Raw genomic sequence first — 13,972 nt, forward strand, 5'->3', positions numbered from 1 at the left:
CTCTACCTGTACACACCACCCAAGCTCAATGCCCAGGCGTATCAAGGCCGTTATTACGGCCAGAGGTGGTTGTTCTGATTACTGATTTCTCAGGATCTATGCACCCAAATTGGGTAAAAATGTAATCATGTGTCAGTTCTAGTATAATATATTTGTTCAATGAATACCCGTTTGTCATCTGCTTTTCTTAGTGTAGCAATTCTAATGGCCAGTAGTGTACTTAAACCTAAGGACATCACACACATCCATGCCCAAGGCAGAATTCGAACCTGCGACCTTAGCGATCGCGCGGTTCCAGACTGAAGCGCCTAGAACCGCTCGGCCACACCGTCCGGCCAATAGCGAATACTCCGATGAAGAAATGCAAGAGCGGGAGGGAGACTTAGAAAAGGCCAGGTGATACGGAAAGTTCTCAGATTACATCATGGTCAGACAGAGATTCTGAAATCAGATCCTGCATTGTAAAGGATACCCAGTGACATATAATCAGATCACAATATAGCGGTGATGAAGAGTAGGCAGAAGTTTAAGAGATTAGTCAGGAAGCATCAATACGTAAAGAAGTGGGATGCGGAAGTAGTAAATGGCTCTGAGCACTATGGGACTTAACATCTGTGGTCATCAGTCCCCTAGAACTCAGAACTACTTAAACCTAACTAACCTAAGGACATCACACACATCCATGCCCGAGGCAGGATTCGAACCTGCGACCGTAGCAGTCGCGCGGTTCCGGACTGCGCGCCTAGAACCGCTCGGCCCCCACGACTGGCGGAAGTAGTAAAGAATGAAGAGATGCGCTTGAAGTTCTATAAGGTTCTAGATACAGCAATAAGGAATAGCTCAGTAGACAGTAAAGCTGATGAGAAATGGTCATCTCTAAAAAAAGGCCATCACAAGTATTGAAATGGAAAACATAGGTACAAAGAAAATAACTGCGAAGAGACCGTGGGAAACAGAAGAAACACTTCAGTTGATCGATGAAAGGATATAGTGTAAATTTTCCGGGAAACTCAGGAATGCAGAAATAGAAGTTGCTGAGCAATGAAATAAAAAGGAAGTGCAGGGAAACTAAGACGAAATGGCTGCATGAAAAATGTGAAGAAATCGAAATAGAAATGATTGTCAGGAGGACAGACGCAGCATACAGGAAAGTCAAAACAACCTTCAGTGCGATTAAAAGCAAGGGTGGTGGTAACATTAAGAGTGCAACGGAAATTCCACTGTTAAATGCAGAGGAGAGAGCGGATAGGCGGAAAGAGTACATTCAAAGCGTCTATGAGGGGGAAGATTTGTCTGATGTGATAGAAGAAACAGGAGTCGATTTAGAATAGGTAGGGGATCCAATATTAGAATCAGAATATAAAAGAGCTTTGGAGGATTTAAGAGCGAATAAGGCAGAAGGAATACATAACATTCCATCAAAATTTCTAAAATCATCTGGGGAAGTGGCAACAAAACGATTATTCACAGTGGTGTGTAGAATGTATGAGTCTGGCGACATATCATCTTTCTTTCGGAAAAATATCATCCACACAATTCCGAAGACTGTAAGTGCTGTCAAGTGCGAGAATTATCGCACAGTCAGCTTAACAGCTCATGCATCCAAGTTACTGACAAAAGTAATATACAGAAGAATGGAAAAGAAAATTGAGAATGTGCTAGATGACGATCAGTTTGACTTTAGAAAAGCATAGGGACGAGTGAGGTAATTCTGACACTGTGGTTGATCATAGAAGCAAGACTAAAGAAAATCATGGCACGTTCATAGGATTTGTCGACCTGGAAAAAACGTACTACAGTGTAAAATTATTTACCGTCCTTTCTGGTGTTTCGGTTTCAAGAGGCAGCATTCAATATTAGCAGATGAGAGGTGTTGAGGGAAGAGGTTCGTTTTCTTTTTTCTTAGATTAAATTATGGAGTAGTCTAGAAGTAATTTTCATAAAATGATCTTATGTTGTAATTGATTGTTAGAATTCTTTATAAATATGAGTTGCAGTGACATACATTTATTTTTAGGTTGATATGTTGCAGATTCTTATAGGCTATCATTTATGATGGGAGTAAAAGGATAGGATTCGTGAACGACATGACTGAAATGCACTGTTCGATGTTAAAGTATTTTTACAGTAGTTTCTCAATTTAATTTTTTGTCTGTAGCATTTTTTATCTAGTTTCTAAAATCAGTTCTTTTATAGAGCGCGGACGGACTGCAGCAGATTGGAAAATTTGGCTTGTACTTAACTGGCATGCTTGCGGAGCTTTTCATTTACTGCTGGTTCGGGGATGACCTTATTACAGAAGTAAGTGGCTCATCGCTCAGTGACCGATACGCTGTATTAAATAGTTTTACTTTGCCCCAAGGTTTCTAGCTGTGAAAGTTGTGTTTAGTACTGTGATGTTCAGAATGGAACTCACGAAACTGTCCACGATAAAGTGTTAGCATCACAGCTGGGCGTCAAAGATTAAAATTTATTTCATTTTTCAGAAGTAAAATTTCTACATTACAAATGCCTTTTCATACAATTTAATTTTTTGTCTGTAGCATTTTTTTATCTAGTTTCTAACATCAGTTCTTTTATAGAGTGCGGACGAACTGCAGCAGATTGGACCATACCTGTAAAAGGCACCCATTCTGAAACGCCATAACTGCGACTACACAGAATTTCATTTATTCCTTTGATGTATTTCGTGGAAGCTTATTGACTCATTTATCTAATAGCCAGCACTCAAAATATTGTATAAAGACTTTTTGGAGATAAAAATCTTGTTGTTTCCGACAATATGAACTTTTTCTTTTGGGTTGCCTAGATGCAGAGGCATCAAACTCACAACATCCTAACATTCGTCGTTTCTACTAAGCTAGGCCCCTCTGGTCCCCCCTTCTTCTCTTCATCACCCCCTCCCCCAAATGATGTTTATGAGTCAACTGCTCAATATGTAATTCGATCTAAGGCATATACTGTTCCCATTAACAAGCAATGTAAATTGGCATTATTTTCAAATATGATAAGCCCTTCGTACATAATGGTGGAGAGAGAACCATAGCATGGGGTCATTTTCGAGAAGCAGGACTTATGAACAGCTTTGTGTTCAGCAGGAAACGATTTAAAATTTATTTAAGACGTAAAATACTGGTAGAAGATGAAAATGAAATAGTAACCAATGTGTTGTAGAGGTAACAGACTGGAACTTCAACCCATATATGATTATAATATAAATTACAAAAATTGTAGTCTGTAGACTGTAGATATAGAAAAAATGTAAGCAGCCTATTTGTTATGGAACTATTATGGTAATGAAAATGTAAATGTAACACACTGGTTCACTATTTGTTGTGAAAATATGAGCTGAACTGCTCATGGCAGACATACAATAGATGTATATACCAATTCCAGCCAGCAAGACCGCCAATTATGCAGTTGTCATTATCACTCGACTAGAATAATGTCGTGCGGTCCGATCTTCGTTATCAATAGGAAACCCTCACGTTGGCTGTTTCTTTTTTAAGACACCAAAATAGCGGGAACTGATTGATTTGTTTGTTTGTGTGTGTGTGTGTGTGTGTGTGTGTGTGTGTGTGTGTGTTTGTGTGTTGTTGTTGGCCTTGGAGCTCCTTGATTGGTCTGTTCCAAGAAGTTGTATGTCATGGGATGTGGAGAAGGGAAGGGTGAGGTGGAAGCAGGGAGGCGGAGCGAAAGGGCTTTATTTCATCTCAAGTACTCCAGAGCTCTTTTAAATTTTCACTAATATTCGATCCCCTATGTCTTCCATGGACTGATAAGGTAAGGAATGAGGAGGTTCTACGCAAAATCGGAGAGGAAAGGAATATGTGGAAAACACTGATAAGGAGAAGGGACAGGATGGTAGGACATCTGCTAAGACATGAGGGAATGACTTCCATAGTACTAGAGGGAGCTGCAGAGGGCAAAAACTGTAGAGGAAGACAGAGATTGGAATACGTCAAGAAAATAATTGAGGACGTAGGTTGCAAGTGCTACTCTGAGATGAAGAGGTTAGCACAGGAAAGGAATTCGTGGCGGGCCGCATCAAACCAGTCAGTAGACTGATGACAAAACAAAAAGTCTCCACAGCGACTAAAATTTCTTCTTCTATTACGTCGTCAGACAAGTCATCCTCATCATAAAGGCCTTCAGTGTATCCACTGTCCGCCCTCTCCTCTGATTTTAACAGTGGAATTCCTGTTATACTCTTAAGTTCACGAAATGCTGTTTTGGCTTTTCTGTATGCCAAGTCAGTGCTTCCGAGAAACATCTCTTTTTTCGATTTCTTCATATTTTTCCTGCAACCTCTAAGCCTTGGCTTCACTGCACTCCAAATTTATTTCATTCCTAAGACATTTATATGGCTGTATTCTTGCCTTTCCCTGAACCCTTCTGTACTTCCTTCTTTCGTCGATCAATTGATTTCTTTTGTTACCCCAGGTTTCCTCGCAGCTGCCTTCCTTGCACTTATGTTTGTCCAACATCTGTGACAGTTATCGTATTTTTCGCCTCTTTCTGTCTTCAACTTCTCTTCAACTTAACTGCCTATTCTTGTTTTCATTGTCGCAGCATCCGCGTCTTAAGCGAACTTCAGTTGCGTCTCATCATTCCTCAGTACGTCAATATCCCAGTTCCTTACACATGATTTCTTTAACTTAATTCTATTTTCCATCATTACTAAACTGTGAACAGAACCTACATCTGCTCCTGGGTATTCCTTGAAATCCTAAATCTGTTTTCGAAACCTCTGTCTGGCCCTTATGTAACCCAGATGGAATTTTCCCGTGTCTCTAGGTCTTTTTCAAGTATAGCTTCTGCTCTTGTGATTCTGGAACAGAATATTCGCTGTTACCATCTGAAATTAATTGCGGTACTCAATTAGTCAATATTTATTTCATTCCTAAGGCATTTTTATGGCTGTATTCCTGCCTTTCCCTGAACCTTTCTGAGAACCATAGCATTGGTCCTTCCCCTATAACCGCGTTCTAATTCCCCGTCATTATTAGATTTTCGTCTGTCCTTACATTTTGAATTACGGGTTGAATATTCTCATAGTACATTCTCTACGTCTTCATCTTCTGGTTGCGAAATCGGCATATTGTTGTGGCGTTAGTTTGCTGTCGAATCCGATGAACAACCGTATTCCTCCTCCCGTTAGACCATTTTCTGCTAACTAGAGCCGGCCGAGCGGTTCTAGGCGCTATAGTCTGCAACCGCGGGACCGGTTCGAATCCTGCCTCGGGCATGGATGTGTGTGACGTCCTTAGGTCAGTTAGGTTTAAGTTCTAGGAGAGTGATGACCTCAGAAGTTAAGTCCCATATTGCTCAGAGCCATTTGATCCATTTTGATAATTAGAAATCAGTATCTTCTTTCCATTTCATTTCACTTATCCTGTCTATGTCTAAGGTGAGCTTTGCATTTTCCTTTTTGTATTTTCTAGCTTTTCTAATAAGTTCAAATTGCTAACATCCAATGCTCTGAATCATTGAATGTTATCCCTTCGTTAGTTATTCCATACTTTTCTCATTGTCACCTCGCCCTTGGCAGTCCCCTCCAGGAGATCTGAATGGGGAATTAATACGGAATCTTCGGCCAATGGACAGATCATCATGGTACTGCGTTGAAGCACCAAAGAAACTGGTATAGGCATGCACATTCAACTACAGGGACATGTAAACAGGCATAATACAGCGCTGTAGTGAGCAACGCCTATACAAGACAACAAGTGTCTGGTTCAGATGTTAGATCGGTTGCTGCTTCTACAATGGCATGTTATCAACTTTTAAGTGAGTTTGAACGTGATGCTATAGTAGGCGCACGAGCGTTGGGATACAGCATCTCAGAGGTAGTGCTGAAGAAAGGGTTTTCCCGCACGAAAAAGATACTGCAAGAACGGGACCGACAACGACTGAAGAGTAGGGGACTGTTGAAGCTGGTGGAGGCTCTGCAATGGCGTGGGGCATGTGCAGTTGGAGTAATATGGGACCGCTGATACGTCTGGATAAGACTCTCAGAGGTGACACGCACGTAAGCATCCTGTCTTGTCATCTGCTTCCATTCACGTCCATTGTGCCTTCCAACGGACTTAGGCAGTTCCAGCAGGACAATGCGGCACCCCACACGTCCAGAATTGCTACAGAGTGGCTCCAGGAGCACTCTTATGAGTTTAAACACTTCTGCTGACCACCAAACTCCCCAGACATAAACATTATTGAGCATATCTGGGGTGCCTTGCAACATACTGTTAGAAGAGATCTCCACCCTCTCGTTCTCTTACGGATTTATGGACAAACCTGCAAGATTCATGGTATCAGTTAACTCCAGCACTACTTCAGACATTATTCGATTCCATACCATGTCATGTTGCAACACTTGTGCATGGTCGCGGAGGCCCTACACGATAACAGGCAGTTGTACCAGTTTCTTTGGCTCTATAGTGCGTTTCAACTACAGACCGCATGTCCTGTGATACACATGATGTATTTTTAATGCAATGGTTTCCATTGCCCTCTGCGTCCTCATGCCGTTGACCATTTTCGACTCATCCGACTTTTAGGGTCAGTTTTCCACCCCAAGGGCCAGAGAGTGCCTTGAACTCCGATTAACTCCTCCACCCTCTTTGACAAGTCTGCTGGCAGAAAGAGGAGTCTTCGGCCGCCATTGGTGATGTTTTTTGTTCAGATTTAACCAGGGACTAGGTTCTAACCCAGAACCGAAGACGTATTGATTACTAGTCAAAAACACCACCACGAATCCGCAGGTGCAAAATTTAAACTACCAATGTATGTAAACTGACTGTGGAAAACTAATGTTTTGAACAGTTAGTTGTCCATTAACTGAATGACTCACAGTTTAACAAGGATCTGAGGACAGAAAAGACATTCAACAAAGAAGCTGCAATCACAATTGTTGATTAATTAGTGTCACACCAAAAAATGTTTTCCACTAGCCTCCACGAGACTGACAGCTAAGCGTATGTCAGTTTCTTTGGTGAAAGAAACAGAAAAACGTCACGTTGTTACCTAAATCATTAGTCTTAAAATCGCAATCTGCTACTAAATTGATTTTCATGTTTCATTTATTTACAGTCAAATACGTAATGGATTAATTTCTACTACGCAATAACTCTTGTAGTCGTGAATAGAGCAAATGTGCTATTAAAGTCAACCCAATTAAACCAGCCTTTAAGAAAATAAACTGATATTTGCTCTGCCTCGTGATGGCTGGGTGTTGTGTGACGTCCTTAGGTTAGTTAGCTTTAAGTAGTTCTAAGTTCTAGGAGACTGATGACCATAGATGTTAAGTCCCATAGTGCTCAGAGCCATTTGAACCATTTTTCTTTATATTTGCTACACACTTGATTTCCGCGTGTAAACAAATAGAAAGGTGTAGGTTGGATCTTCTCTCGGTACCAGATTTAAGTAAGGTTCATTCGACGATAATGAAAGTATATTTTTTCCTACACTCGAAGCAGCACAGTGCAGAGGTTTGGAATGGAGTGTAGGAACCTCACGTCGCCAGCTCTTCCCCTGTTACGGATCAGATACTGGCATTAAAAATTTCTTCAGCCACTAATTCGAGAACTACCTGACAAGCGAATGCTAGCGAGACATGTACTGCAGATGAACCGTAATTCTTCAATTACATGTACGTCATACATACAGGATGCAGCCAGACATATAATTTATGGAAGTTGTTCAAGAATATATTCTGAGTGTTTTAGTACAATAGCTCCATGATTTCTGGGGGCTCGTTGCAGAGTAATAATGCAATTATGATTTATTCAGTTTATTACCGGAATTACTTTTGTTTCTATGAAAACAACTTCAAAGCGCAGAAAAATCTTGCAATATGCAGTTGTTATTCATGTAAGATGTCTAAAAGAGGAGTGGGGCTTGCGTTCAGAGCCAGTACAATTCGCCAGCTGCTGGTGGCACGTTCGTTCCAAATTCTGTGTTATACATTCTCTTCCGAACCTGGTGTTCTGGCATACCTTTCACGGCCAGCATCTTCAATTGTAATACGGAAGAATCAGGTATCTTGTAGGTGCCTTTATACACATCGAAAACAACTATGGTTCGTTGCCTTCACTGCGTAAAGAGCTCAGTGCGGCGTTGTTGTGCCGCTTTTCAATTGCATTCATTCAACCCATACACGATATCGGTAGTGAAGCCATCCATACTGCTGTGTGTCACTGTCAAGGTACAACTGATGCTGCCGGAAAAGAAACCTGCGACAGAAGCGAGCAGTAATGAATGCAAGCTTGAGGGTGGGGAGTAAAGTAGGCTGTAAGGCTGTGAGTATGTGGAAGAGCTAATCGTCGGCCTAGACCTGGTAGTCAGGAGAGCTGAATTTGCTGGCTTGGCTGGATGCGAAGCAGTGGGACGAGAGAGTCATGCGGCAGTCCAGCCGCAGGGACAAGGAGTGCGTCTTTGGAAATGGTTAAACCAAAAGCTTAGAATTTGGACACAGCTGTTGTTCACATGGAGACAATGTTATGCAGGAGAGAATTCTGCAGAAAAGGTGGAGTGTCAGGCAAGCTGAAAGAGGGCTTCTTACAGCAGTCTGAGAGTGTATAATAATTTACAGTCGAGTATCAATGCAAATCTAAATACTTCGGCGATCCCAGAAAAATGAGGTGCATCCAGTGACACAACAGTATTTCAGTACCTTTATAATATTACGGAAGCTAACATTTCGTAGCGAATAAACATTTTCACAATGAACCTCTTGATTAACAACTTTTAACCGCTTCATGCGATTTCAGTGTGAGACATCTCAGATGGTAGCCTGAAAGCACTCATCTGTATATGTTTTATAATACATTGACTTATGCAAATGTTTTCCAGAACGTCGTATTCTCCACATTTACACAGATAATGAACACATGATGAATATCTTACATATTGACGCACTTTTATAATTATTTAATGCACAATTCACTATTTCGCCAGTAACTTTATTTAAATGTTGATGTAAATGCTACAGAAAACTGAATTTAAAAGAGATCATTCGCAAGTGTTAGCTGACACCACAACCGAAAATTTAACCAAACGACACATCTGTCAAGAGGCATAAATAATCTAACGACAATTCGTTGTCATTTAATGTGAGAGCACTTGCGCAAAAACACGAGCTTATTTATTTATGAACAATCATTTATTTGTAAGTATTGTGAATGATCTATGAGTGACCAAATATTTATAACATTTCTTTGTTTAAATATTGTTGAAGTATGTTAGTTTAGTCCAGGAATTTGTCAAAATGAGTCAAGTGAGATCTCTAAGAACAATATAGTTTTGCTGGGACATTTTCGACAAGAGGACAAGGCTGCTTGGTGGAGCATTGTGTGACTGTGGAAAGACAGGGGGGAGGAAGGAGAAACTGGTAGCCGAAAAGGAGATTAGCAGTGAGGGGAAATGACTGGAGTGTTCAATGAAGATGAGAGTTCATGAATAGGAAGGTGGCGATAGGGCAGAGGGGTTGGAAACCAGAATCTGTTGGCTGGAGGGTGTGGGGAGTTTAGGTTGAGGCCGGGATAATTTCGGGATTGGAGAATGTATTGTAAGAATAACTCCCATCTGCGCAGTTCTGAAAATATCATGGTGGAGGTAAGGATTCAGCTGGCCCAGTTGGTGAAGCAGCCATTGAAATCAAGCATGTATATTCAGCCGAATTTTGTATCACAGGGTAGGCCACTACGCTCTTGGCCACCGTTTGAAGACGGCCATTATCCTTGTGGAAAGTTGTTTGGTAGTCATACTAGTATAAAAAGCTGCGCAATGATTGCAGCAGAGCAAGTATATGAGATGTTTGCTTTCACAGGCGGCCCTCACTCTGATGAGGTAGGATAAGTCTTTGACGGGACTAGTATGGGAAAGGCAGGGTTTGTCGGTAGGGCACATCTTACACCTGGATCTTCCATAGCGATATTCATCCCTCTGGACAGGAGCTGACATTTGGAGTGGTACAGGGAAGAACTAGGACGTTGTGGACGTTGGGTGGATGACATAACATCAGTTTAGGAAGCGTGAGAAGATCTTGTGCAAAATGTCCCACATTTCAGGGCGTGATGACATATAATCAAAACCCTGACGGAGATTGTGGTCAAGTTGTCCAGTCCAGGTTAGCTGATTCTTGGGGGTGGTGAAAGGTTTCAGGGTATGTGGAGATATAGATCAAGCGTTCTGTTTGTGGACTAAGTCTGGAGGATAGTGCTCGTACGTGAAGGACTTTGTGAGACAGTCGGTCTACTGAGTAAGGGAGTTCGCGTCACTGCAAATACTCCATCCCCAGGTGGCCAGGCCTTATGGGAGGAACTTCTTGGTGTGGAAGGGATGCTATATGTCGAGCTGCAGATACTGATAATTGTTGGGATGTTTAACGTGGACAGAAGTGCGGAAGGAGCAATCAGAGACGTGAAGGTCACCCTTCAGCCAGGTTAGACACTGACTTGAAGAGGACATGGCGAAGAGAGTAATCAGAAAGAATAAGTGAGCAAAGAAGAGGTATTTCCGAGAGGAATCAGGAAGAATAAAAGTGCAAAGAAGAGGAATATGGAAATATTAAGGAATAAAGAGATACGCCTTCTCAGAGGCTGTAGATACTACGATAATGCCTAGAACAGTAAGCAGTCCAGTTGAAGAGGAATGGGTATCTCTAAAAGGTACAACCAAAAAAGTTGGAAAAAAAGCATAGGTACAAAGAAGGCAACTGCAAAGAAACACAGGGTATCAGAAGTCAATCGAGCGATCGATGAAAGAAAGAAGTATAAAAATGTTCAGGGAAATTCAGGAATACAGAAATACAAGCCAATTGGAATAGAAATAAATAGAAAGTGCAGGGAAGGTAAGACGAAATGGTTGCATGAAAAATGTGAAGAAATCGAAAGAGAAGTGATTGTCAGGACTGGGTCAGCATACAGAAAAGTCAAAACAACCTTCTGTGTAATTAAAAGACAGGGTGGTAATATTAAGAGTGCAACTGGAATTCGACTGTTAAATGCAGAGGAGAGAGCTGATAGGTGGATAGATTACAATGAAGGCCATTATGAGGGGGAAGTCTTGTCTGATGACAAGATAGAAGAAGAAACAGGAATCGATATAGAAGACATATGGAATCCAGATTAGAATCAGAATTTAAAAGAGCTTTGGAAGACTTAAGATCAGATAAGGCAGAAGGGATAGATAATATTCCATCGGAATTTTTAAAATCATTTGGGGGATGTAGCAACAGAACGACTATTCGAGTTTGTGTGTACAATATACGAGGGCTGTCCGGAAAGTAAGTTACGACTGATCGCGAAATGAAAATCACAGTGAAAATCAGAAATGTTTCATTTGTAACAGTTAGCTACACCTTTCAGCTACTTCTCTACGTAGTCGCCGTTCTGACTCAGACATTCGTCGTAGCGTTGTACCAACTTTCCAATACCCTCATCATAGAAGGCAGCCGCCAGTGCTTTCCGCCAATTCTCAACGCTGACCTAAAGCTCGTTGTCTGTGCCAAAATGTTGTCTTCATAGCCAGCGGTTCGTTTGAGCACAGATGAAACTCAGTGGGAGACAATTACGTGCTGTATTGTGGGTAACCAAACATTTGCAATTGAAACGATGCAAGAATATGTTCATTGCCCCTGCAAAATGAGGCTGAGAATTGTCTTGAAGAAGAAACCGCACGACAGTTATGTAATGTTGGTTGCATAGCTTCAGGGGAAAATTCTCACCAGGCCCTCGTACTTGGCGGGAGACACTATTTTCTATAACATCTTTATGCGCTCACTAAGAGCTTAGGAATGAAAAGAGCGACATAATTCTACCTAGAGTCATACTAGAGACACTGCCCAACACATCTTTGCAAAACTTTATCGGATTTTCATAGTTGTTTCCATTTCGCGACCGATCGTAACTTACTTTCTGGACAGCCCTCGAATGTGGGTCTGGTGATATACCATCTGACTTTCTAAAAACATAATCCACACATTTCCAAATACTACAGAAGCTGATAAGTATGAGAATTATAGCACAATCGACTTAACAGTTCATACATCAACGTTGTTGATGATAATAATATACAGCAGGACGGAAAAGGACATCGAGGATGTGTTAGACGACGACCAGTTCGGCTTTAGCAAAGGTAAAGGGTCTAGAGAGGCAACTCTGACGTTGCGGTTGATAATGAAAGCAAGAAAAAGAAAAATTAAGATACGTTCGTAAGATTTGTCGACCTGGAAAAAGCGCTCGACACTGTGAAATGGGCCACGCGGGATTAGCCGAGCGGTCTGGGGGCTGCAGTCATGGACTGTGCGGCTGGTCCCGGCGGAGGTTCGAGTCCTCCCTCGGGCATGGGTGTGTATGTTTGTCCTTAGGATAATTTAGGTTAAGCTTAGGGACTGATGATCTAAGCAGTTAAGTCCCATAAGATTTCACACACATTTGAACAACACTGTCAAATGATGCAGGATGTTCGGAATTCTGAGAAAAATAAAGGTAACCTCTAAGGAAAGATGGGGAATACACAATATGTACAAGAGCCAAGAGAGAACAATAAGAGAAAAACGGTGTAAGACCGGGTTGATGTATTTTGCCCCTACTGTTCAGTTCATGCATCGAAGAAGCAATGATGGAAATAAGAAAGGTTCAAGAGTGGGACAAAAATTCAAAACGAAAGGATATCAATGAAACGACTGGCTGATGACATTGCTATCCTGAGTGAAAGTGAAGAAGAATTACAGGACCTGTTGACCTGTTGAATGGAACGAACTGTGTAATGTGTACAGAATGTGGATCGAGAGTAATTTAAATAAAGACGAAATTAATGAGAAGTAGCAGAAATGAGAAAAGCGAGAAACTTAACATAATAATTAAACATTACAAAGTAGATAATGTTGAGAAATTCTGCTACATTGAGAACAAAATAACCCATGACGGCCGGCCGCGGTGGTCAAACGGTTCTAGGAGCTGTAGTCCGGAACCGCGCGACTGCTACGGTCGCAGGTTCGAATCCTGCCTCGGTTATAGATGATTGTGATGTCCTTAGGTTAGTTAGGTTTAATTAGTTCTAAGTTCTAGGGCACTGATGACCTCATATGTTGGGTCCCATAGTGCTCAGAGCCATTTCAACCATTTGAACCCATGACGGACGGAACAAGGACGACATAAGAAGCAAATTAGCACCTGGAAAAAGGCATTCCTGGCCAAGAGAAATCTAATACTATGAAATATAGGCCTTAACTTGAGGAAAAAATTTCTGTAAAATGTACATTTCGAGCACAAGACTGTATGCTAGTGAAACATGGACTGTGAGAAAACTGGAACAGGGTGGAATTCAAGTTCACCCTGTGTAATTCTAGTTAGTACATTTCATTCACATAATACTCTTTCCTCAGAACAGGAAGTTTTCCAAAGCTATTACTGCTATGTATCAGTGCACGGAAATATGAAAATGTGTTATCTTATTTTTTTTTTCAGTTGATTTGCAGGGGACATATTCAGAGCGCTAATCAAATCTTCAGTCTCTCACTACTCCCTTCCTCCTTTTTCAGATTTGTAGACTGTATTTATAATTCGAAACAAGGTACAGATTACGTAGATTCTTCCATAGATAAAGTAACAGAAGATGTTTACATGCACGGAACTGTTGGTACATAGCCGTGGACATTATTGGAGTGGGTGCTGGTGGACTGTTGCAGAGCGAGAACCTAGCCGTGGCGGCGTACGACGCTGTGACGTCACTGCAGGGGTGCCCCCTGTCCATCAAGAAGTCTCTGCTGCTTCTGATGCACCGCGCGCAGAGACCTCTGCGGATCACCGCTGGAGGGTTCTTCCCCTTCTCCAGGGAGTCCTTCGTGGCGGTGAGGAGGCTCATTCTGGGACAATGTGTGACTCATACTGTGTCTTATTTACAGCGATCATGGAATGTGAGGGAAATTTCATAAATGAAATGAACATTTATGTATAGACTGTAAGGA

General features: G+C 41.6%; 1 protein-coding gene across 1 annotated transcript in view; it reads left to right on the top strand.

The window, feature by feature from the left end:
- Positions 1-13,972, top strand: part of LOC126278845 (odorant receptor Or2-like) — a 146,533-nt gene that overhangs the window by 108,940 nt on the left and 23,621 nt on the right. Inside the window, exons 6-7 of the mRNA XM_049979121.1 lie at positions 2,197-2,301; positions 13,694-13,855. Of these exons, the coding sequence (XP_049835078.1) occupies positions 2,197-2,301; positions 13,694-13,855 (267 nt within the window). The remainder of the gene's footprint in view (positions 1-2,196; positions 2,302-13,693; positions 13,856-13,972) is intronic.

The sequence above is a fragment of the Schistocerca gregaria genome, chromosome 6, assembly GCF_023897955.1.
Source record: "Schistocerca gregaria isolate iqSchGreg1 chromosome 6, iqSchGreg1.2, whole genome shotgun sequence".
In the NCBI taxonomy this organism is placed as follows: Eukaryota; Metazoa; Arthropoda; class Insecta; order Orthoptera; family Acrididae; genus Schistocerca; species Schistocerca gregaria.